General features: G+C 38.4%; 2 protein-coding genes across 2 annotated transcripts; both read right to left on the bottom strand.

The window, feature by feature from the left end:
- Positions 1-415: 415 nt before the first annotated feature.
- LOC142347982 (uncharacterized) lies at positions 416-4,005 on the bottom strand. Its single transcript, XM_075399147.1, has one exon. The coding sequence runs from the start codon at positions 4,003-4,005 to the stop codon at positions 577-579; it is 3,429 nt and encodes a 1,142-aa protein (XP_075255262.1). The 3' UTR covers positions 416-576.
- A 17,356-nt stretch (positions 4,006-21,361) lies between these two features.
- Positions 21,362-22,640, bottom strand: LOC142348417 (heparan sulfate glucosamine 3-O-sulfotransferase 1-like). The gene has a single exon (XM_075399774.1). The coding sequence runs from the start codon at positions 22,515-22,517 to the stop codon at positions 21,477-21,479; it is 1,041 nt and encodes a 346-aa protein (XP_075255889.1). The 5' UTR covers positions 22,518-22,640; the 3' UTR covers positions 21,362-21,476.
- Between the last annotated feature and the right edge of the window lie 610 nt (positions 22,641-23,250).

Below are 23,250 nucleotides of genomic sequence, written 5' to 3'. Positions count from 1 at the left end.
ATTGAAGAATAACGTGATTATTTGAAACTTTTCTATCTCTTCCTCATTTGTTTGACATTTACGTCAAAAAAGTGGTTGAGCGGAGTCGGAAAATTTTGTGCCAACGCACAATACCAAACCTCCTTGTTAGTTTTTTTATTGACAAAACTGTATTCAGATATTGGGGTTCAACTGAAAGAGGTAATTCTACGTTGTAATGCCAAATTTTCAGGAGCTGTATTCAATAAATCGTCAAACTTTTGCGTTACATCAGCCTTTGAAGCGACCAATGTTCTTTTTCGATGCGGCAACATCTTTTCCAATGTTTAAGTTTACTCAATACTTTGGGCGTTCCAAGTGTGCTAACAAGAGGAGGAAATCTCGAAACTCTCTGCCTGTGTAGTACTCAGTCTGCTTTTAATATAATTTTGGGACCATAAATTGCAATTCAATGATAGAAAAATATCCAACTGGTTAAATAACATTAGTGTGGTTCAAAATACAATATGTTTTTTAAACATTTATTTTCGAGGAAAATTTTAAACTGCACAGCAGGTATTGATGATATTTTACATTATTGACATTTTTTAGGCTTTTTTATCGCACCCAGTTCATCCACGTGTAGTTTGTTCCCGTCAACTGGATAAAGATTTTCAAATCTGGTCCAAACTTCTTTGCCAGAATTTTCTTCCCTTCGTCTGTAATGCTTTGAGCATACGCAGTGTGACCTTCAGTTTTAGGTAGACAAAATTGGGCGGGTAAATAGCAATAAAAACCCGCTTTTTTGGGCAAATACCCGAACATTTCCTGTTTGAAGAAGCTAGGAATTCCTAAAAACTGTTCCACTTTTTCCAGCACGAAAAACGGGTTCCGATTTATAATCTCTTCGCCATTCAAAATCCGGAATTGATCTCGTTTGAAAATTGTCAACCACCTTTGCAAATGCCATCCGAATGAAGAAGTATCGATAATATCGTTTCTCGGTTTTAATAATTCAGCCGTTAAATTCTTAACCCCTACTAACTTTTTACCCGAATTGTAGTAAAAGGCAGAAATAGCCCGCTTCATTGGAGGCCGAACTATTAAGATAAACTTGAGCTTAGCTTGCAGATAAGTTTGATATTCGAACATATGATCAGGCGCGTTTCGGCTCTGATAATATGTTGTTGTTTTTTCTATTGTAATTTGGTCAGGCCTCGAAGAGAGCATTCGGTTCCGGTAATTATCGTAATTGTTTCCAGCTTGGAAATTTTCATCCTTGTCAAAGAAATGACCGTCTGTAGGTTTCATGGCTACTTGTGGGTGGAATGAGAGAAACGTTTTCAGCGCAGAAGTGCCGCAACGCTGCACACCTAGAATGAAAGTTGTCGGTAATTTTTTCATTTTGTTTTCTTGTCGGCTCACTTCTCTCGAGAGTAGACTGGAAGTATCGGCGACTGGATTCTGTGGAGGGTTAGCATTTGCTTGGTCGTTGTTCTCCGCGGGTTTTGGTTGTTCGGCGGGTTTTGGTTGCTCGGCGAGTTTTGGTGGATCTGCTGGTTTTGGTGGTTCTGCTGGTTTTGGTGGTTCTGCTGGTTTTGGTGGATCTGCTGGTTTTGGTGGATCTGCTGGTTTTGGTGGATCTGCTGGTTTTGGTGGTTCAGCTGGTTTTGGTGGTTCAGCTGGTTTTGGTGGATCTGCTGGTTTTGGTGGTTCTGCTGGTTTTGGTGGATCTGCTGGTTTTGGTGGATCTGCTGGTTTTGGTGGATCTGCTGGTTTTGGTTGTTCAGCGGGTTTTGGTGGTTCTGCTGGTTTTGGTGGTTCTGCTGGTTTTGGTGGTTCTGCTGGTTTTGGTGGTTCCGGGGGTTTTGGTTGTTCGGCGGGTTTTGGTTGCTCGGCGGGTTTTGGGGGTTCCGCGGGTTTCGGTTGTTCAGCTGCAGCTTGTTTTGCGGGTTCATCGGGCTTCGGTTGATTATCTGGTTTAGGAAGCTCTGGTGGCTTCTGTTGTTGAGCTTGCATTAGTTGATCGTCGGCTTTTGGTTGTTCGTTCGGCTTCGGTTCTTGAGCGGGGTTAACTTGTTCTGCTGGTTGTGGCTCTTCGAGTGGCTTTGGATTCTCTTGTTTTAGTGGTTCTCCCAAATTTGGAGAATCTCCTGGCCTTGGTGCTCTGTCTTTTTCTGGTCTTTCGAGAGGATTTTGGACTTCTATTTCTTCTCCATTATTTTTTGCATCCTCCTCATCAGTATCTTGATTGTTCACTTCTGCAACTTGTTCAGCGACAGTTTGTTCATTTTGTTCTTCCGGTTGCTCATTTTGTTCAATTTGAGCATCGTTTTGTTCATCTTTCCGCTGTTCAGTTTGTTCATTTGCGTCAAGTTTCGCTTCATCTTGATCTTCATCGTTCTTTTCAGCTTCAATTAGCTCTTCTTGGGGTACTACTCGAGCATCGTCAATCGGGTTTTCCATTCGCCCATCGTCATCAACGGGTGCTTCAGCTGGATTTTCTTCAACTTCCTCATCATCTTGCTTTTCAACCTGTTCTTTTTGTCCAGCCGTTTCTTGCTCAGCATTAGCAGTTTCTATGTTTTGATCAGCAGGTTTCGGTTCCTTGCCAGCTGCCTTCGTATCATGAGTTAAAGTTTCCTGGTCATCGTCAGCTATTTCCTGCTTGGCATCAGCATTTCTGCCCTCCTCCTCATTTGTTGTCTCGTCAGCATTTTCTTGCTCTTCATTAGTGGTTTCTGGTATCTGATCAGCAGTTTCTTCACCATCATTAGCAGCTTCTTGGTTCTCCGCATCATCAGCTTTTTGGGTCTTTTCCACCTGGCTCTTTTTCTGTTTCTGACCACCCTGCTTTGCATTGCCAGCAACCACGAATTCTTCTGAAACATCGGGTTTTTGATCAGCTTCAGTGCCAGCCGGGTGAGTTTTGCGCAAAGGTTTCCCGTTTTCAGTCGGATCAGTTTCTTCCACCTCATCCGGGTCAATTTCAACATTGCGCCTACGCCTTGATGGCTTAATATCACTATCAACATTACGTCTCTGCCTTGTCGGTTTTTCTACATTCTCAACGTTACGCTTTTGCTTAGAAGTTCTAGATTTTTTGGTCTCGTCAACCGTTTTGCTTGGGACCTTTTTGGCAGCAACTTCTGGTGCCGGAACAACCCTGGTTTCTAATTTAGTTGCAATTTTAGATGGTGCAGCTTTCAAACTGGCTTCATTTCTTACAGTCTTAGGAGAAACATCCTTAACAACCGTCCTAGCTGCGGTTTTAACATCTTGCGCAGATTTTAGCGCAGTTTTGGGTTCAATCCCAGTTTTTGAAGCAGCACTAGCAGCGACAGTTTTTGAGACGGGACTTGGGACCGCAGTTTTTACTGCTGGACTGGCTGCAACTTCAGTTTTAACTTGTGCTTTCTGCGTTAAAGTTTTCGAATCCTGACTTTTAGCAACCGGGACAACATCGGGAGTTTTAGCTAATTTTGCAGTACCTTGTTTATCAGCGACTGGTTGTTGTTGTTGTTTAGACTCTTCATCTTGTTTGGTTCTCACAGTAGCTTCCGCTTTGTCAATGGCCTCTTTGAGTTTTGAGGGGGATTCAGGAACCGCTTTGACATCTTTCTGGAGCGCAGCTTTCTCATCAGTTTTAGGAGATTTCGGATCAATTGTTTCAGCTGTTTTCTTGACAGTTTCTGGCACTTTTTCGGGTTCCTTTTTGGGTTGAATAGAAGGATTCTGATTGGCCGCTGGCTTAGTTTCATCTGCTGTTTCGACTTTTTTGGCCGCTGGCTTAGTTTCATCTGCTGTTTCGACTTTTGCCTTCTCCTTCTCAAGCTGTGGTGCCATTTTTGGGTTCGTCTCTTTGGGGGGTATTTCTTCCTCTTTTGGATTTTCTGGAATCGGTTTTGGCATCATGGGAGGAAATGGAGACTTTGCAGGTTCGGCATCCGCTTTGAAAGGTGGAAGAATTTTGCTTCCTGGACCTTTGTCACCATGGAACCCGTTTCGAATAATCACAACTTTCTCAGGCGAGGGTTTTATTATCATATGCTTGACAAATAGCAGAAACAAACAGCTAGATGTCATAACAATGAATACTTTCCGGGCAAATTTCATTTTTTGGGTCGTATTGTTGGTTGTATTTTTACAAAGTGAACAGTTTCTGAATAAATTACAGGGTAAAATTGAACAACACATTAGTTTTTGTTGGTCTAGACGATAAATTATGCATTTTGTCTGACGTAAATACTGATTTTGAATTAATTTGGCATTGTGAGCGCGGTTTAGTACTTTTGATAACAAGTGCTTTTAATTAATACAAGTTTTCTCCAATTTACTTCAAAGAGTAATTAAAAATTAATGTGAATTATTTTTTTCGATTTTTCATTACTTTATAAAAAATGATTATTTTTGTCATGGTTGTTGGTGTGTTTTAACAGTAGTGGACCAAATAATTGATATTTGAAGGCTTTTGAAACCAGTTGGAGGTATAGCCCATATATTAAACTAGATAGACTCGCAATGTTAATTAACTAAAATAAGTTATGATTATTTATGGGGTTGGCTGCCTGACGGTTATAATAATTAATTTACTGGTTCAAAAAATCCAAATGATTTGTTCACGTGTACATTCAAGGCGTGTTTATTTTTTTATCATGTATATGGCAAAAATAGGGATAGAAAACTTGAGTTTTAGCAAAAATTACAGCCCAAATTGACAATAGAATTATCATTCGTTTTGGTTAATTTGTTTATAACATACATCAGGTACCATATTTGATTACCAATAATATATCTGATAATGTATCTACGATAAAATTGTATAGCATATTCATCACTCGATCGAAGAACTGACGCTTTCATCTGAAAAATCGATATCATGAGCATTTCAAAAGCAACGAAGACGTTAAGATCAATTCAACTGTTTTTCAATTTTTTTTTCAAGTTAAAAATAAGCCACTCAGTTTAAAGACAAATTTTATTTTTTTCGCGAATGTATAGTTTGCTGTGAAAAGATGTCTTCTCAAAGTTGAACACTAATTACTATGTCTGCATTATATGCGCAAGGGAATAATTTCAGATAATTTTCAATGTTTTTCAAAACTCAGTAATGTTACATTCAAGCTTTAAAGCATCAAAATTATCGTGAGTTGCTTCACTGCAACTCATTATAAAAGTTTGACCGGATCTTTTCATGACATGTTTTACAACTAACTTCTACAAAATACATATTTACTGCTGTCAGGGTGTAAATCTGGGAAACTGTGGATGAAGTGAACCAATATTCAGGACATTGCCGCATTTACAACAACCAATCGAGGCTCACAATACCAACAAGCTGGTTTTTCAACAATCGAGGCTCACTTTTTTCCTCCATCATGTCACGGCTGTTGTTAAAATTTTGTTAACTATATGTATTTTTTTGTGCAAAAAAGATAGCGAGGTCTCTCTTTTGATTGTATCTTAGAATAATTTTGCAGTGAACGCACCATGCATATCTCCGAGCGCAAAATTTATTGCGTGAAAAAAATTTATATAAGCTTTCTTTTCTCTTTCAATCCTAAGGAATTTAGTCACTGCGAAAACTTTGGTTCATGATCGATCATTGTTATTAATATTAGTTCAGTTCGAAAGATCAAGGGTCAGCACTTTCAGCACTTGCTACCATCGTGGATAAATCTTTGGTTTATTCTCCTGTATCCGCTCCCAAATATATCAAGCCGTTGATTAACGAATAATTTGATGACAAATAAAATTTTGTGCTCCACTCCTATTGGATGAGAGATCAAAAACTCATCAGAAACTGTTCTTCCCCCTCATTGAGAGACAAACTAATTCACGAAGACTCCTCATCTAACGGAACAGACCAGGAATCAATGAGTAACTCGTGTTTCATTTGTCTCTACATTCTCCCCTTAGCATGATAGTGGACCGTGGGTTAGTATGATAGCGAACCCACAGAATGCTGTAACAGAGACTGATTGTGATAAACTACGAAGAGCTACAGATACCCCCGCAAGCTGTAACCTGATGTTATCAGCCAGAGTAGCGATACCTTTGAGGGTCTTATGAAGTGCTGCCAAAAATCCCCCAAACGATTCAAAAGCCAAATGAATGGGTTGAATTCAAATTTCGCTACATTTCTGGTCGTTCTGTTTGTTTTCTCTATCCTCAGCAGAATACAGTGCAAAACCAATCTTCGCCCCAACTGTGATAAGGCCTGGTTGCAAGGGAATAGTTACGGTAACATTCAATGCTGCTGGCTGACCCGCAGTCCATACAAGTAAAGATATATTGCCCGGCCTGGAGTTGTTGTTGGATAGTGTTTTTTTTTCTGCCCAGAGATGAGGGACAGTTGGGCTTCCAAGCTGATATAATTATGTCTTGTATACGATCATGACGAGTGATCATTTCAATCCGACCATTGGATGACACTGCATGATCTCCCATTACATCTAGGGTCCCAGATTTACAGAACGGACAATTTCGCTCGTTTTCGTACAGCTTAGCAACCAGTCGATATCTGAAAGCAACGCAGAACTTATTCAAAGAACTCATTCAGAGCTTGATTTGGGGCTGCGGATAACCAGGTACCTGATTGTGGTTGGGAAAGAGATGACAAAGGAGCCTTTTCTCTGGAGGAGTTTTGTCTTGCTAACAAGTTTTCGTATGCTAATTTATCAACTTTTTCTTGACTTTTGTGGGACGCATGGCCAAAATGTCAACGATTTCTGCAATTGTCTTAGCAAATAAGATGATTTCAATTGTAATCTGGCTTGTTAGTTTTTCTAACAAAACAATTGATGTGAAAACAGAGCCAACATGTGCACACTGAATTCGATCAGTTGATCTTCCTAAGCCAACACCAGTTTTGTTAATTGGAAGGTATGGTTGTGATTAATTGATAAAAAACTCGCAAAATGCCTTCAGATGCCTTTATTGTCAACGACATGCCGAATGACTTCGCCAACAGGACTAGGACTGAGGCAGGATTTCTTCTTCATCAGCGCTGTTAGTGAGGCTCTGTATAAACTTGAAGCGACAAAAATTGGCAGCTGTCTTCTGCTAGCCGAGTTCCTTAATTTGTTTAAAAAGCATTTTGTTCCTTTAGATTGATTGGAAATTGAAAAATTTTTTTGCATGGAGAAGATGAGAAGATGATCTACGTACATTTCGGACTGCCTGGCAATTATGAAATGGGAAGAAAACTGAAGCTGTAAAAGCACCTTTGCTTCAATGAGTTGAGAAGGTTCGGAAATGTAGTCTTCTGTAGGATTATGTATTTCGTTTTCCTTTGTTAGCAGTTTTTAGAGTTCGAATAGGGTTTTTCTGTCGGGCGCCATTCTTTCCAAAGACAAAACTTTTGCCGCACGTCAAAACTCTCAAAGTGTTTTAGTTCGGGACGCCATTGCCTAGATTGTGTTGTTGCTTTTGTATTTCGCTAGCTTCATCAATGACGATTCGTCACAAAGTGCAGCGTAGTCATTCGCTGTCCGTCGCTCAAGTTTATTCATCATCGAATTTTCCCATTGCTGCTTGTGGTTTTATTTTAATTCTGTTGGAGGCACGCAAAATACACTTGCTTATTGCAAAGAACCTTTTCCAATTCTCAACACATTCAATGTCAGAGATGAAATTTTCTATGGTTAAGGTAATAATTTCTGACCGTCGCAAACAAAAATTCACGGGGATATTGCACAGGGAGGGAATATTTTTTGCTGAAAATTGTTTGTAAATCTGGTAACTCACTTGAATTGCTGTTTGAGTCTGATGAACCTATACCCAGTGTTGCAGATTGCATCAGCACACCTATTCGTGAAGCCATTTTTTGGTGTCTTTTGAAACAAATTTGAGTAAACTATGAATAATGCCAAATTGATTTAGAACACACCAATTCATTGTAATTTGAACCCCATTGCAGTTATCTCTCTCTAGACTAGATAAACTCCTGATCCAAGATTGAGACAATAAAAATATTATCTTTTTTATCGTGATAAAAAAGTACTCTACCAAATGGGATCAGGAAACGAGATAAGTCATCATTAATTGTCAGTTCACTCATCTGCTGTGTAAAACCAGTTGAAAATCGGATTCCTATGAGATACTATTGTTGGGGTGTTGAAAAACAGCCATTTTTCTTTGTTATAGAGGAAAAATTTAATAGTGGGAGGAATTGTCGATTGTATCGTGATTGTGCTCAGACTAAAAAAGTTGTTCCGAAGGTGTTTTAGCTCTTATGTTGTTCTTCCTTGTGCAAAAAGCGAGAATGCTAATTCACCAGGCAAACCGGTCCATGAATTTTAGGCTTCCAATATACAAGGAGGATGGGCTGAAACGTCAGAATCCAACTATTTCTGACGGTTTTCTACGGCATCAACTCAATGATCTTCTACCTCGACACATCCATCAGAGAGGATAACTCTGAAGACAAAAATAGAAGGGCTTCAAAGTGGGTCCTAGTGATGCAGAAATTAGTTTTAAAAATAGTTCTCAGTAAGATGCCAACACAGACCTGAGCACGTGCATAATTCTCGTCCAATTACGATGTAACGGCTGCTCTCCTATCGAAGTCAAGGAAAACTTTACACCGCCCAATTCGTTTCAGCGGTTTCAAATATGTCCGGATATTTTGTTTTTCAGTTAACTTTTGTGAACTGTATTATCCGCTATACTCTAGAATACCGTTGAATTACTTGTTGCTCTATTACTACTGATAACTAATTGCTCAGCTTTGCTGTATAACAAACTTGTTCCTATCAGAATAACAAAATAACTCAAATTGAAACAATCAATTTTTGCACGAGTTTTGGTTAATAACTCAATTTATAAAATAAAATTGCAAAATCCCCTATGTTCAGCTCTAGGTAACTGTCCTAGCTACTGGTTAGGGCAAATAATTTCCATCTCTGATGTGTTAATATTTTCGGAGAGTTTTTTCCCAATAATCAGTTTTAACAAATGTAATCAAATTCGCACTTTGTGATTTTCAGTACAATCAATTGCTCAATAACGCAACTAGTGATCTATGCTAGGCTTCGTTGAAGCCAGTAAGAGAAACTGATTTTATGCTTTGCACAAAGTTTCTCTTACTTAGGAACTTCGTTCCTCAGAAAAAAAGTTTTGAGAATATCAAAGTTAATTCTCTTTTCACAAGTCAAAGTAAAGTTAAAGCTGTACAATCACTAATATGATCTACAGAAACAAAACACGATAACAAATAATTTACCGCTCAAAAAAGAGTGCCTCCATACGCACTGTGTGTCAAATTAGTAAGACAAAATAAACGAGTTTCTTCTGATTTTTGCTAGTTTTTCAAGCTCCTTTTACGCTGCTAGTCACGTGGGTTTACATGTCAAATTCAACTGTTGATTGGTTGTAGATAATAACGTCGGGGGCTCTCTTTACACGTTCGCAAATGTATGAAATTTAGAAACAAATTATGTCGACATAAATATTGTTTTAATGAAATGAATGTTTTGAGGAAATTAATAATGCTCGGCCTCCACATCGCCGGCCCCGTTTTCCATCGCGAAAACATCTTTCCCAGGTAGTACTGGGGCGAGCTTCACTACTGGTCTCTTGTACACTCCGTCGTTCGTTCGAACTATCGCTGATCGAATCACACCGTCCGACCCATCGATGATCTCCGTAACTCGACCTAGAGTGTAATGTCCACGCTTATCGCTGTCATCGATCAACCAAACGAGATCGCCTTCTTTAAGGGTTTCGTTCGCCGTAGCTCGCCATTTTTGTCGATTATTCTGAGTTGGCAGATAATCTTTACAAAACCTCTCCCATATGAGATTTGCATAGGTTTGAGTTTGTCGAAAGAGCTCAAATTCCTCCGCGATCCACAAATTCCTCTGCGCACGGTAGATAGGGTAAGCAAACGCTCTTGTCGCCAAGCAAGAAGTGGTTGGGTGTCAATGCTTCTAAGTCGTTGACATCTGAACTTACTGGAGTCAACGGTCTTGCATTCAAAGTCTGCTCAACAATACACATCGTTGTTGAAAGAACGTCCTCGGTGACTGATCTGTTCCCCAACACTGCATACATTGCTTTCTTGCAACTTCAAACCAACCGCTCTCATACTCTTCCAAAGTGAGGTGCTGCGGGTGGGTTGAACTTCCATCTAATTCCTCGTTGAACTAGATGTTCTTCGATCCCTTCTTTGTTCCATGATGCAACGTACTCTGCAAACTCTCTTTCAGCTCCAACAAAGTTTGTCCCCTTGTCGCTGATGATTGTATTCGGTTTGTCTCTTCGAGCAATAAATCTCATTATTGCATTGAGACAACTATCTGTGTTTAACTTCAGTACCACTTCTATATGCACCGCTCTCATAGTTAGACATGTAAAGAGACAACAACATCGCTTTTCGTTTCTTTGCCCAATCTTCACAATGAAAGCGCCAAAGTAGTCAACTCCAACATTTGTAAAGGTTGTTGAAGCATCTAACCGCTCTTCGGGTAGATCTGCCATTACTGGTGCTATCGTTTGCGCTCTGCCTTTTCTGCAGGTAACGCACTTGTTCTTGATTGATCTTAAGGCGTTCCGTATGCCTAGGATCCACATCTTTTGCTGAACACTGTTTCTTACATGCTCAGTGCCTTCGTGTTGATTGTCCTTGTGCTCATTTCGCAAGAATAATTCAACCGCATGATAATTCCAATGTAGCAAAAATTGGATGCTTTGCATTAAAATCCAGTTAGCTTTTACCTATTCTGCTTTTGGCTCGAATAAGTCCATCTTCATTTAGGAATGGTGAGAACTGTATGATTTTGCTGCCTTTTGGAATTTCCTTTTCAGCTTTGAGAGATTTCATCTCTTCACCAAATTGTTCTTGTTGTAGTAGCTTGAAGATTGTTGCTTTTGCTTTTCCTCTTTCTTCGATGCTGACTATGAGTGTTGCTTGTTTGTGTTTGTTCAATGCTCGCTGTACATATGCCACAGTATTTACTAGTCTGTTGAAGTTACTGAATTGTTCCCACTGGATAACAGCTTTCTTCTCTTCAGCCTGTATCATGAAGACTGATGAGGGTATATTCTCTTCATCTGATGCAAAGATTAGGTTCACTTGCTCTGGCCATTCACTTTCTGGTCGCTTCAACCAGGCCAGCCCAGTGAGCCACTCGCTTCTCTTGAGTTCCTCAATGTTGATTGCTCTGGTGCCAAAGTCCGCTGGGTTGTTAATACCGCTTACTTGTTTCCACTGTGAAACATCAGTTGTATCTAGTATCTCAGCCACTCGATTGGCAACAAACACTTGTTGCTTACGATGGGAACTGTGTATCCACTGCAATACCGTAGTTGAGTCTGACCCAAAACTGCAACTATTTATCTTCATTTCATGTTCCTTGACTATATGTTCTTTCAACCTCACTGCCATGACTGCCGCTTGCAACTCCAATCGTGGTATTGAAAGATGCCTCATCGGCGCCACTCTGCCTTTTCCAGTGACAAATGCTAAGTCAGCTGAGTACTCTTTTGGTTGTGAACGTAGATAGGCTACTGCACACATCGCGTCTTCAGATGCGTCAGCAAACACATGAAGTTCGGCTTTATCCCTCTCTTTGTTGAAGTACCTTCTATCGATGCTTGATGCTTGTTTCAGCCACTAATGGAAGTTGTTCTTTCCATCTCAGGAATTTTTCTTCTTCACTAGGCTCCAATTCGCTGTCCCAATATTGTCCATTCTTAGTCCAGATGCCTTTCAGAAATCGTCTCATGTGAACACTGAACGGAGCAAGCAATCCGATCGGGTCGAATACTGAAGATGCCAATGACAAAATCTTCCTCTGGGTTATAGGTGTTTCAACTTCCTTGTTTGTACCTCTACACACTTGAAGGCTATCATCAGTAACGGTCTATTGTAGTCCTAGCACTGAGGATCCCTCCGTACTGGGTTCCACTTCGACTTGCTTCGTGTTGCTGATTGACTTCAAATCTTCTGGGATTGTTTCGAGAACTGCATCGTTGTTGCTTATCTACTTCTTCAATTCAAATCCATGTTGTGAGTGAAGAGTTTGTAGTTGATTGAAGACTTCAATTGCTTCTTCCGGGGTTTCTACTGATTTGATGAAATCGTCCATGTAGAAGTTGTTTTGTATGGCCTCGGTTGCTATTGGATAGTCTTTTTCGTTGTCCAGTCCCACTCGCTTGAGAGCATAGTTTGCGCAAGTTGGAGAACTCTTAGCTCCAAATACGTGACGCTGATATTCGTATATCTGAAAAAGTTCATTTGTTTTTGGACGCCATAAGAATCTCAAGCAAATTCTATCCTGTTCGGGAACTTGCACTTGTAGAAACATCGATTCGATGTCAGCTGTTAAAGCTATTGGTCCTTCACGGAATCTGAATATTGTTCCCGTCAAGCCATGTAGCAGATCAGGTCCTGCTAGTAGCTTATCATTTAGGCATACTTCTTTTTAATTTGATGCAGCATTGCGAACACGTCTTACTTTGCCAGGCTTGTTCGGCTTTAGCACTGGATGGTGGGGCAAATACCATTCTTTCCTGAAGGTGCCTTTCACTTCGGACTCGTCCAATATCTTTACGAATCCTTTTTCTACATCCCTTTGGAATCTTCGCTCCAGTGAGTAAAGCTGACCCAGGGCTGAGCTGTAGTTGTTCGGTAGGTTCACTCCACAGCATTCCCACTTCGTACCGCTCGCATGTAAACTTCGTCGTACTCTCTAGCATCTTCTGTGCCTGCAGTTCCTTCTTTGACTGACTGACGACGTTGATTTTGGAAGCATAGGTTTCTATGTCCCACCAGGTTTGAAAACTCTCAGCCACTTTCACATCTTCTGTGAAGGCGAAATGACAAGCATTTTGTCTTTTTTTGCCCGTCATGGGTCCACTGACTACCCATCCTAGCTCGGTTAGAACGGCGAAAGGTTCACTTCGTGTTCCTATCTTGTAGTCCAATGAGCGTTGTAGCTCATAAGCATCTTGACCAAGGATGATGCCAACTTCCATCAAGTTGAAGCTTTTGTTGGGTAGAACACTCAAGTGATTGAAGCTTTGCTTCAGCTTATTGTAGTTGTAGTTTGTGTTTCCCAAGGAAATTGACGGGTGTGCAAACGCTTCGATTGAATGCACCTTTGAATGTAGTCCCTTTATTTTGAGAGGATCCTTTTCCGTCTTCAGATCCTTCGTTCCGTGTATGCCAGCTATGTTGAGCGTCGCATCGGTGCCTTGGGCTCGTAACTTTTCTTGCACACTTTGATCGATGAATGAAACCGTTGATCCACTATCGAGGAAAGCATATGTGTTCAGCCTGTTGCCACCGCTCTGTATTGAGACAGGAACTATCTGAAGAAAGCTGGTAACTTCATTACTCTGGTTGACTGTTGCTGCACTTACGTTGACTGCGTGATTGCCCGCGTCCATTTGGTTTTCTGAGTGTAGCAATCGGTTGTGCTTCTTGAGGCATCCATTGATGCCGCACGCATTGACTTCACAATCTTTTATTGCATGTCCTTTGCCTTAACATCCGTAACATAAGCGTTGCTTTCTCACTGCTGCGTACCGATCATTCACACTAATGTTCCTGAATAGTGGACAATTCCATATTTTATGAGTGCCGTCATTTAGTGGACAGTGATCATTTTGCGTTTGCTTCGTTTTTTCACGTTCGAACTTGCACTGAAGTTCGATATTTTTGAGAACCGCTTGTCTCTATTTGTGCTTCTTCGGTCTTTTTTCTTCGCTCTCCCTTGAAAACTGAAAACCCTTCGTGCACAAATGCTATCCTAGATAGCCACTTTTCAAACATAATCAGATCAGGCCAATCTTCACCTTTATCATCAACATAGAACCACCAATTCTCTTTGAGAACTTGGGGTAGTTTATCTAGTGCCATATACAGTGTCGAGATTGATTTCAGATCACCAATCTGCTTGACTCTCTGAGAACATTCACAAAGTTCGAAACAATAACTGAGAAACCGATCAGACCTGTTGAGTCGTGTGGTTTCACCTGATTTGCTTTGCGAAGACTCTCCAGTTGTGCATCAATGATCACATGAAGCCTTCCAAATTTCCTCTCCGGAATGCTCCATGCAGCACCATACAACTGTCCAGAATAGCCCATTCCAGAGATTGCTGACCTTGCCTTGCCTGTCAGTAGAGTCTTCAGATGGCTCATTTTCTCTGAGTCTGGTTTTGGTCGTTGATCCACTGTAGCAATGAGCATACTAGACCACTCCGGCCATTCGAGAGGGCTTCCGTCAAAATTGTGAAACTTCGGCTTTGGTAGATTACTGTTACCTGCATACCCACTGTTGTATCGTAGTAGATCAGCTCTGGGGGAAACGTCCCGTTCTTCAACACTTGAGGATCGGTCTCGTGAACTGCGATTTTGTGAGAAGCGACAACACCTGTTCACTTCAGGGGTTACTTCGAAGCGAGCTGTTGATCGTTCTGATGTTAGAAGGTTGTCGATCCTGCTGGCCCAGTCTGAGACATCTCTCTTCTTTGGGGTCCAGTTGAAGGGTGATTTTTCTCGAGCACTAGTTGATTGGGAACGAGCATCATCGTTTTCTAAGGCTGTTCTCTTCACTTCAAAGGCTGTTTTCTAAGGCTGTTCGAATCGCATCTCGGTTTTAAATTCGAGATCGAATTTCTTCATCCTTTCCACTCGCCTTTGCTTTGCTGAAGATGTTTCCGAAACATTCTCCGTCTCTTGGCCACTTGCTGTTGCTCCATTTTGCACTGTTTGAGCAACTGGTTTGTTCGTTGGGTAGTTGCTATTAATCTCGTTGTCGCTCACTGCTTGAGTTGCGTTGCATAGCGTTGCATTCGTTGCTGGTTGCGTGCCTTTGCTTATATATGCAAGCCAATGGTAGTCCAAACTTGCTTTGCACTTCCTTGCTTCTTTCAGATGCTCTTCGACGAAATTAGCTTCATAGGGCACAAGCTTGTTTCGACGCTGCAGTTGCTTGAATATTTCTTCCTCTAGAAGGTGAACAGTCTGTTGGTAGAGGACCTTTAGTTTGTTGGGTCGATCTGAATCTTAAATTAACTTGTAGCAAATCCCTGTTTTGTTGCTGCCTTCTTCCAGTAAATCTTGGAACTTCTTGTCGTACCTTTGAGCTGTTGATTGCAGATCCTCTCTGCTGATTGTGTTAGGATTGCCTGGTTGCTTTTTGCTTTGCTTGTTCCGTTTAACCGAGGTCATTTCTTCAACGTGTTTTGTGAATTGCACTCGCAACTTTTGCTCTGCCTCACTGGCGTTGCGCTGTTGATTCGTTTTACTTTCTTTGGGGGGTGCCTTTGGCACTCTCTTCATCAGATTGGACAGCAGTTTGCATTCCACTGTCCGCCGGACCAAATGTAACGGCTGCTCTCCTATCAAAGTCAAGGGAAACTTTACACCGCCCCGATCGTTTCAGCGGTTTCAAATCTGTCCGGATAATGTACTTTTGCAGTTAACTTTGTGAACTGTATTATCCGCTATACTCTAGAATGCCGTTGCATTCCTTAACACTCAATAATTTCAAATAAATAGTTGTTCAGCTTTGTTGAAAAACAAATAATTTCTCTTCAATTAATTGAAAATCCAAAATTTCAAATAACCAATTAGTCTCGAATTAGAGGTTTTCAATAATTTCTCATTAACCACAAATGCTAGTGAGATAAAGTTTCACAGGGTTTTGGACGTTAGGTGGGCCTACTATCTGATAACTAATTGCTCAGCTTTGCTGTATAACAAACTTGTTTCTATCAGAATAACAAAATAACTCAAATTGAAACAATCAATTTTTGCACGAGTTTTGGTTAATAACTCAATTTATAAATTAAAATTGCAAAAACCCCTATGTTCAGCTCTAGGTAACTGTCCTAGCTACTGGTTAGGCAAATAATTTCCATCTCCGATGTGTTAATATTTTCGGAGAGTATTTTTCCCGATAATCAGTTCTAACAAATGTAATCAAATTCGCACTTTGTGCTTTTCAGTACACTCAATTGATCAATAACGCAACTAGTGATCTATGCTAGGCTTCGTTAAAGCCAGTAAGAGAGACTGATTTTATGCTTTGCACAAAGTTTCTCTTACTTAGGAACTTCGTTCCTCAGAAAAAATATTTTGAGAATATCAAAGTTAATTCTCTTTTCACAAGTCAAAGTAAAGTTAAAGCTGTACAATCGCTAATATGATCTACAGAAACAAGACACGATAACAAATAATTTACCGCTCAAAAAAGAGTGCCTCCATACGCACTGTGTGTCAAATTAGTAAGACAAAATAAACGAGTTTCTTCTGATTTTTGGTAGTTTTTCAAGCTCCTTTCATGCTGCTAGTCACGTGGGTTTACATGTCAAATTCAACTGTTGATTGGTTGTAGATAGTAATGTCGACAGAATGTGAACACCTTTCCATAACGTCACCTTTTCAGTGTAAATTTGTTGTCATGGGAAAATTGTTAACCATGTAGAAGTTTTGTCGAATATTCTGTATCAATAACAGGTTGATTCGCTATCCAATCGCAAAGAATCTGATGCAATACTGTTAAGTCGTAGTATTGTTTCGCTGGTGGTTAAGGTAGTTCGAGTTTGAGTTTCTCTTCACGTATGACGATTGTGTACTAATAATAGTTGCTAAATATAAATGTTGAATAAAGTGAACATATCTGTATGGCTTCGATAGAATGTAGCATTAAATTTCGCTGGTCACGCTATTCTAGCTTTAAGGCTTGAATGGCCTTGAAGCGCTATTCATTTTGGTAATTGAGTTAGTAAGCTCAGCCGCCACATCCGATGAATCATGTCTTCCGAAGAATAATGTCAGTAAGATGCCAATACAGGCCTGACTACGTGCATAATTCTCGTCCAATTCCGATGAATCATGTCTTCCGATGAATCATGTCAGTTCCATATTAAACGTGGAAAATTTTTCTGAGTGCATGCATTTTGTTAACTAATTTTAATCATGATATTCCAAGATTGACCTCAATAAACACAAATTAAACACAATAGAAAGATGTGGAAAAAATTGTTTATTTTTTCTATATTTTATTAAAAAAAAACACTTCGAGAAAACGTTCATCATACTTAAAACTCACTGCATTCCCTCTCAACAATAAATTACTTGAAACATTACTATTGAATATAAGAATTCATTTGCATTTTGCGCAACGAATTGATATCAGTTTGCTTCAGGTTAGTTAAAGATCATTATTGCTTTCTTATAATAAATTTAAATACCGCATAAATCACTCTACCCGTACCAAAATCGTGGTCTAAGTAAATACCAGGCAATCTTAATGTTTTAACCATTTTCCGATGCTTGTCAGCTCTTTATACAAATCTAGCAAGAATGGCAAGTTTTGGTTTTCTGAAATTTTGAAACCAGCCACGATTTTGGAGTTTATTTTTGATTTTGGATAATTTCGGGGACAAAGTTGAATCCCGAGCTGCATTGAAAACAACACAAAGCCTTTAAAAACTATCGACTAGCACTCGGATGGTCAAAGAAGCCCATGACTTGGATTTAAACGTTCAAATTTTAGCCAAGACTTGCACAAGATTGACAGGTATAAAAAGTGATTTGATCATAGCTCTCAATCACCACTGATATTAGACTTGCAATAAGACCTGCCCCATCACTGACATTGATTTGACGCTAGGTCCGAAGAAATCAATTATCAATTGAGGGATTTTTCTCAATTGCCTAGGATCATGATTATCATACCAAAGGTTATATATTGCGTTTTTAGAAAACAATGCAAAATTTTTGCTGATACCTGAATTGTACCAAAATTTAGTCTCAGATGTGGCATCTAAGATGGATAAGATAAGTTTATACTCGATTTAATCTGTTTCAACCAATGCACCCAGGATTACACTCTTTTCAAAGAGTGTCAATATGTGGAGAAAAGGGTAATTGTTCCGACCCCCACTTTAGTGGGGAGGGAGGAACTATATACTCAACTGGGTTTTTTTTGTTCAGTCAATTTTGGCCGATCGATATACGCATCGTAGAGAATTATGAGTGGTATCATTAAAAAGCACGTACATCCTAGAATATGGCATAAAAAGATTTCGAATGTTTTTGTTCACACTTTCAGTAGTTTTTGCTAAAATTTGGCACAATTTTGCTAATGTAATCAAAAATAAGTTTAATATTTTAACGGTAATGTGTTATTGTTACCGTTAGAGATAGAACAACGTAGCTCAATTGTTTGTTTGAATTTTTCAGGGCTAAAATTTTTGATAAAATTTTCAAAATTTGTACTCTTTTCATCAAAAATGGCACAAAATATAATTTTTTGGTACATTTTGTTAAAGTTTGCCAGGCGCAGTGACCTAAAATCTTTAATCTAGACTCCCTAATCTCAATAAGAGCACTAGTTGAAATTAGACGTCCTTTGAAAGTTTTCTAGAATTGAAATATTGCCGTTTTTTGCAGATTTAACTCGATAATTTTACAAAATGCACGGTTGTCTTTTTTTAATAATTGAAGAATTTCACTCAACAATTGGTCGAGTTCGCAAACACTTGAAACACTTGGGCGGTTTGTGAGGCGCGCCGCAAAATTGCGGATAGGTTTGATATTATCATGGACTCATTGATAATATCATGGATTTTATTATTATCATAGAATCAGAAACTTTTAATTTTTATTTTGGTGCTGCCTTTATTCAAAATAATTTGCTTTTGTTTCTTTGAAACTGATAACTGACATTTTTTTATTACGGCTCCATTAATGACAGCTCCTTTTTAATTAAGCATGAGGCTGAATGTACATATAGTTTGTAATCAGAGAACCAAAGTGTTTTTATGGCTTTGAGGAAGAGTTTTAGTAAACTTTAAAATTTGAAATCTTTTTTGAATTCTTGTGTTTTGCCTTCAATTTTTATTGCAGACCTATTTTTAATTTTAACCATTAAGAGTTCCAATTGGCTTCCTCGAGAGGTGTAATTGAACCCTTACCATGCATTCGATTCTGACCGAATGTCCTTTATGTTATTGAATGTTTTTGTTTTCAGGAAAATTCAGTCATTTTTTGAGCTTGTCAACTTTTTGTATTATTTTAACTTTTTGCTTAATCATTGCAAATACATGTCAAACTTTCTTTCTTATAGAGTACAACTAATTTTTCAGGTGGATTGTTTTAGCAGAAGGTTTTTTGCTTTTGGCACTAAGAGTTTTCATACAGAATTTTGTGATTTTTGTGCATAATTGTCAATTTTTGTTGTTGTTTTAGTTTCTGGTAATTTTCCCAATAGTTGACAACCTTACTGACAAAAAGGAACAAAGTTTAGAATTGAACTTATTTATTGTTTCCATCACATATGGTTTTAAGGGCTGCGACACCGTTCTCTTGCAGAATTTTCCTACTTTTGCACTCTACTTGATAATTTTTGTTGTCGTATGCCAATTATTCGGTAATCAAAGATCTCAGTGGCAATTTATAGATAACAAATTGAACGTAATGGCTGATATTGGTAAATAGCTATTAGTTTTGTTTAATTTTCAATTTAATTTTCTAAAAAAAGAGTAATATTATTCTGCAATTTATCCCTTTTTGTTATTATTATCCCTTATTTCACAATGGTGTATCGTTTTCGTACCCTTGCCTTGTTTTATTGAGTTTCTTTCAATGCTTTGTTGAACCAAACAAAATATTTTTTGTTGACTAAACGGTTTGACTGATGTCTTCAGGGCTTAGTCAATTTGTTTCAGAAGATATTTGTGAAATCTATATACTTCGGTTTTGTTATCCTTCTTGCTGTCATTAAGTGATAGTCGCTTTACAAAAAGACTTTATATTGATCAAAAAAGACGCAAATGAATATTTTTATTTCTCGCGGGTAATATATTTTAAACCTAATGGCTTCAGCACTGTGGTTTCGTAAACTTGTTTATGAAGTTTTTTAGATCAGCTTGTATTTAATGTTGTTTTATAGTCCTATGATTTTGTCTCACTAAAATCACGCATAATTAATTTCCAAAAAGTTGCACGAGAAACTATCTACTCTTTTGTTTTAACGCGTTCGTTTTGCTATGAAGTAAGGAAAATTTTTGTTTTTTAAGAAGGCAATCGATTTTTGAATTGCTAATCATATTTCTGTTAACTTGTAGCTGAGCATCCGTATAGACAGGTGACGTTATTAATTGAAGTTCAACTTTCTCTTCATAACGGTTTTACTTTCCTCATATTGTCTTTGTTCTTGGTACAACCAGTTTTCGTGATTTTTGCTTGTTCGCCCCTTTTTTGTCGATTTGTGTTTTCTTTGCACAGTATCACAAAAAGGGGCGTCATTTGATTCACAAATTTTGTCACCTGAAAAAACACAGTCAAAAATTTTTATTGTTTTTAGCGAACAGCTTAAGGTCTAATTGGCTGGGAAATCGAATTCGAGCAAATTTTTTAGTGCAAAATTTTATGCAAATGTTTTCTTTTTGCCTGTATTCTTACTCTTCTTGGAGTCGTATGACACATCCTGGAAAGTGAAGGGTCTTACTCGCTCTAAATGGTGGTATGAGAGAATCTCTCAATTGCGTCATTTGATGCATAGTGTTTCTAATCAATTCGGAATTAATTCTTTTCAGAGAAAATCAGTTTTATTGAACTTTGCCCTTTTGATCATTTCTTGACGACTGTAACCAGCTCGCATTGAGAAAAAATTCCATATTTCATTCCTATAGAGCACAGGATAACCTTCTTAGTGTAAATTTTATCTGATTCCATTTTCGTTTGGTTATTATTGGTTTTCAAATATGGACAACCGGTTTTGGTCTTAATTAATATTTGTATCTACTTGATTTTTATCGGCGTCTTTTCTGGTAGTCATATTATGTTAGTCACGGGTCTCACAGACCCTCCAAGGTAGATTGTTTTATTCATTTAATAGTTTGTTGATTGATATATTGACTTGTTAATATTTTTATATCTTCCTCATTTGGTAGACAATTAAGTGAAAAATGTGGATGAGCCGGGTCGGAATTTAATGTACAAACGCACATTACCGAGCCTCCTTGTTTTTTTTAAAAATTACACTCTTACACTCTTTTGCCCGATGAATAAGAGCGTAAAACAAATTACACCCTAATCACCGCTAATTAGGGGTGGATTAAGGGTGAGACCTCGGCCCGGGAACTTTTTTTATTTAGTCTTAGTTCAAAATGTTTTAGTGCGGAAATAGTCTTGTGATGTAACTCTTAGGACATGTAATTTTAGCGGAGACAGTTGTCAACAGTTTCCTGCTTTTCAGAATCAACTACTTTTTCAAATAAAACTACCCTAAAAAGTAAATATAGGAACCTCCCTAGTGATGAGTGAATTTAAAAACTGCAAAAATCTTGCAAGCTGATTCAAAACTTGCAAGATTCCGGCAAAAATCTTCCAAGATATCAATCAAGGCAAAAAAGTTAAACAGGGTTCAAATGTTTTAGAAAACATCTTTGCAGCAAATTATTGTTTACTAAACGGATTACAAAACCGAATTCAACGGAAAATTATGTAACCCGGATTAATTTTGTTCGTATTAACGGCACAAAATTCACATTTCATACTAAAAGTCTCTCTGGCTTTATACCGGAAGCATTGTGAAACAGTCTCAAATCTGCTTCAAACATGTTTGTCAAAATTTTGAGTCCTTCTATTGTCACATTTTGCGGATAATGCGAATGACCTCTCTCTGATTCGAAACAGTATTCCAGTGGCAAATAGCAGTAGTAGTTTGGCTTTGCTTTTATAAACCCAAAATCATCATGTTCGAACTCCTGGGGCAGTTTCAGAAATCTTTCAATCTTTCGCATTGTTTTGCACGGATTTTCTTTTATAAACCTTTCACCGTTTATAAATAAAAACTGCTTTAACTTGAAGTACTCCAACCATCGGTTTAAATGATAACCATACATGGATAAATTGACAAAGTTATTTCCAGGTTTTAATAAAACTTCAGTCAGGTTGTCCAGTTTTAGTCGGTTTGCCCTGACTTCGTGAAAAACTGCAGATGTCGCCCGCCTTATTGGGTTTCGTACAATTACAATAAACTTCAGTTTTCTCTTCATAAATTTTTGATATTCGAAGACCCTTTGAGGAACTTTTGGAGCCGCAAAATAATTCGGTGTTTTCTCAATTGTAATTTGATCGAATGTAGAATAAAACATTCCTCGTCGATAAAATTCGTAATTCGGAGAACCGTGAACAAAGTTTGAATCGTTGGTGAAAAAATGTCGTTCCTTCATTTGAACAGAAACCGCAGTATGAAATGATAAGAACTTGATCAGAGCTGTAGTGCCGCATTTCTGAGCACCAATTACAATGACTTTTGGAAATCGCTGTCGTTTTTTCTCTGTCTTAATTGGATCTGGCTGGCTGAAACCAAAGTCTATGTAGCTCAGAAAAGTTTTGGGACGATATTTTTCAATAAATGAATTCAAGTAGCTGGACTGATATTTTCTAATTTTCGAACTCCTGCCATGGTCGCCATACTTTTTGAGTAAAGTAAGTCTTGTAAATTCATCTTTGATAATAAAAGTAACGAAAATCAGCGCAATACTGATATAAATTAAGTATATGAAATATGATTTCCAAATTTTCATGGTATTAGGATGCTTGTACAAAAAAATAAACTATACAAAAATCAGAATATGAGCAATGTAGCAAAAAGCTATGTGTTCAGTGAGTTAATATTTCTCGCAATCGCACTAAAAGATCAAAATGAAACCAATTGTAAAGAAAATTTGCGTCACTTTTATAATTGCGTGACATGTGCGTTTATGGAGCGGTTGGTTGATTACAAATATGATTTGCTTGAACTCCAAAATATCCTATAATGACAAAATTAAGCATAGAATTTGTGATACTCGACTGCACAAAATGCGTTTTCTACACTGTCTACTGAACTCAAAACCAGCCACATAGTAGCATCGTTTTTGTTTCTACGGGATGCTTTTGTTATCAGATGATCGCTTTTTCTTTAAAGTATGTTCTCACAAAGTTTACTTCATACATGAACTGACATTAGTTTTAGTTGTTGATGCTACTGTCTCCTTATCAAACGATAAAAAGAGATCCTGGATCTTTTTTGTTCGTGCTCCTCTAGAATGTATTGCACCACCAATAACAGGGCACAAGCCATTACATAGTGAATCATTATGTGAAAATTTTGCGCCTGCACCGATGATACATATGAGCTGGCAGGGGCTCAAAAGGAAAAAAAATCGAGAATTTTCCTTGCGTTTTTTGAGCGAGCTTTCTGATAGCCAGGCCCCTCAGTATACAAGCTTAAAATGCAGCTAACAATATCAAAAAATAATGTGAATCAGCTTTGAG

The sequence above is a fragment of the Convolutriloba macropyga genome, chromosome 10 (genome assembly GCF_964194025.1).
Source record: "Convolutriloba macropyga chromosome 10, txConMacr16.3, whole genome shotgun sequence".
NCBI classification, from domain to species: Eukaryota; Metazoa; Xenacoelomorpha; order Acoela; family Convolutidae; genus Convolutriloba; species Convolutriloba macropyga.
Note: the sequence above shows the minus strand (reverse complement) of the source record. Positions and strands in the feature narration are given on the sequence as shown.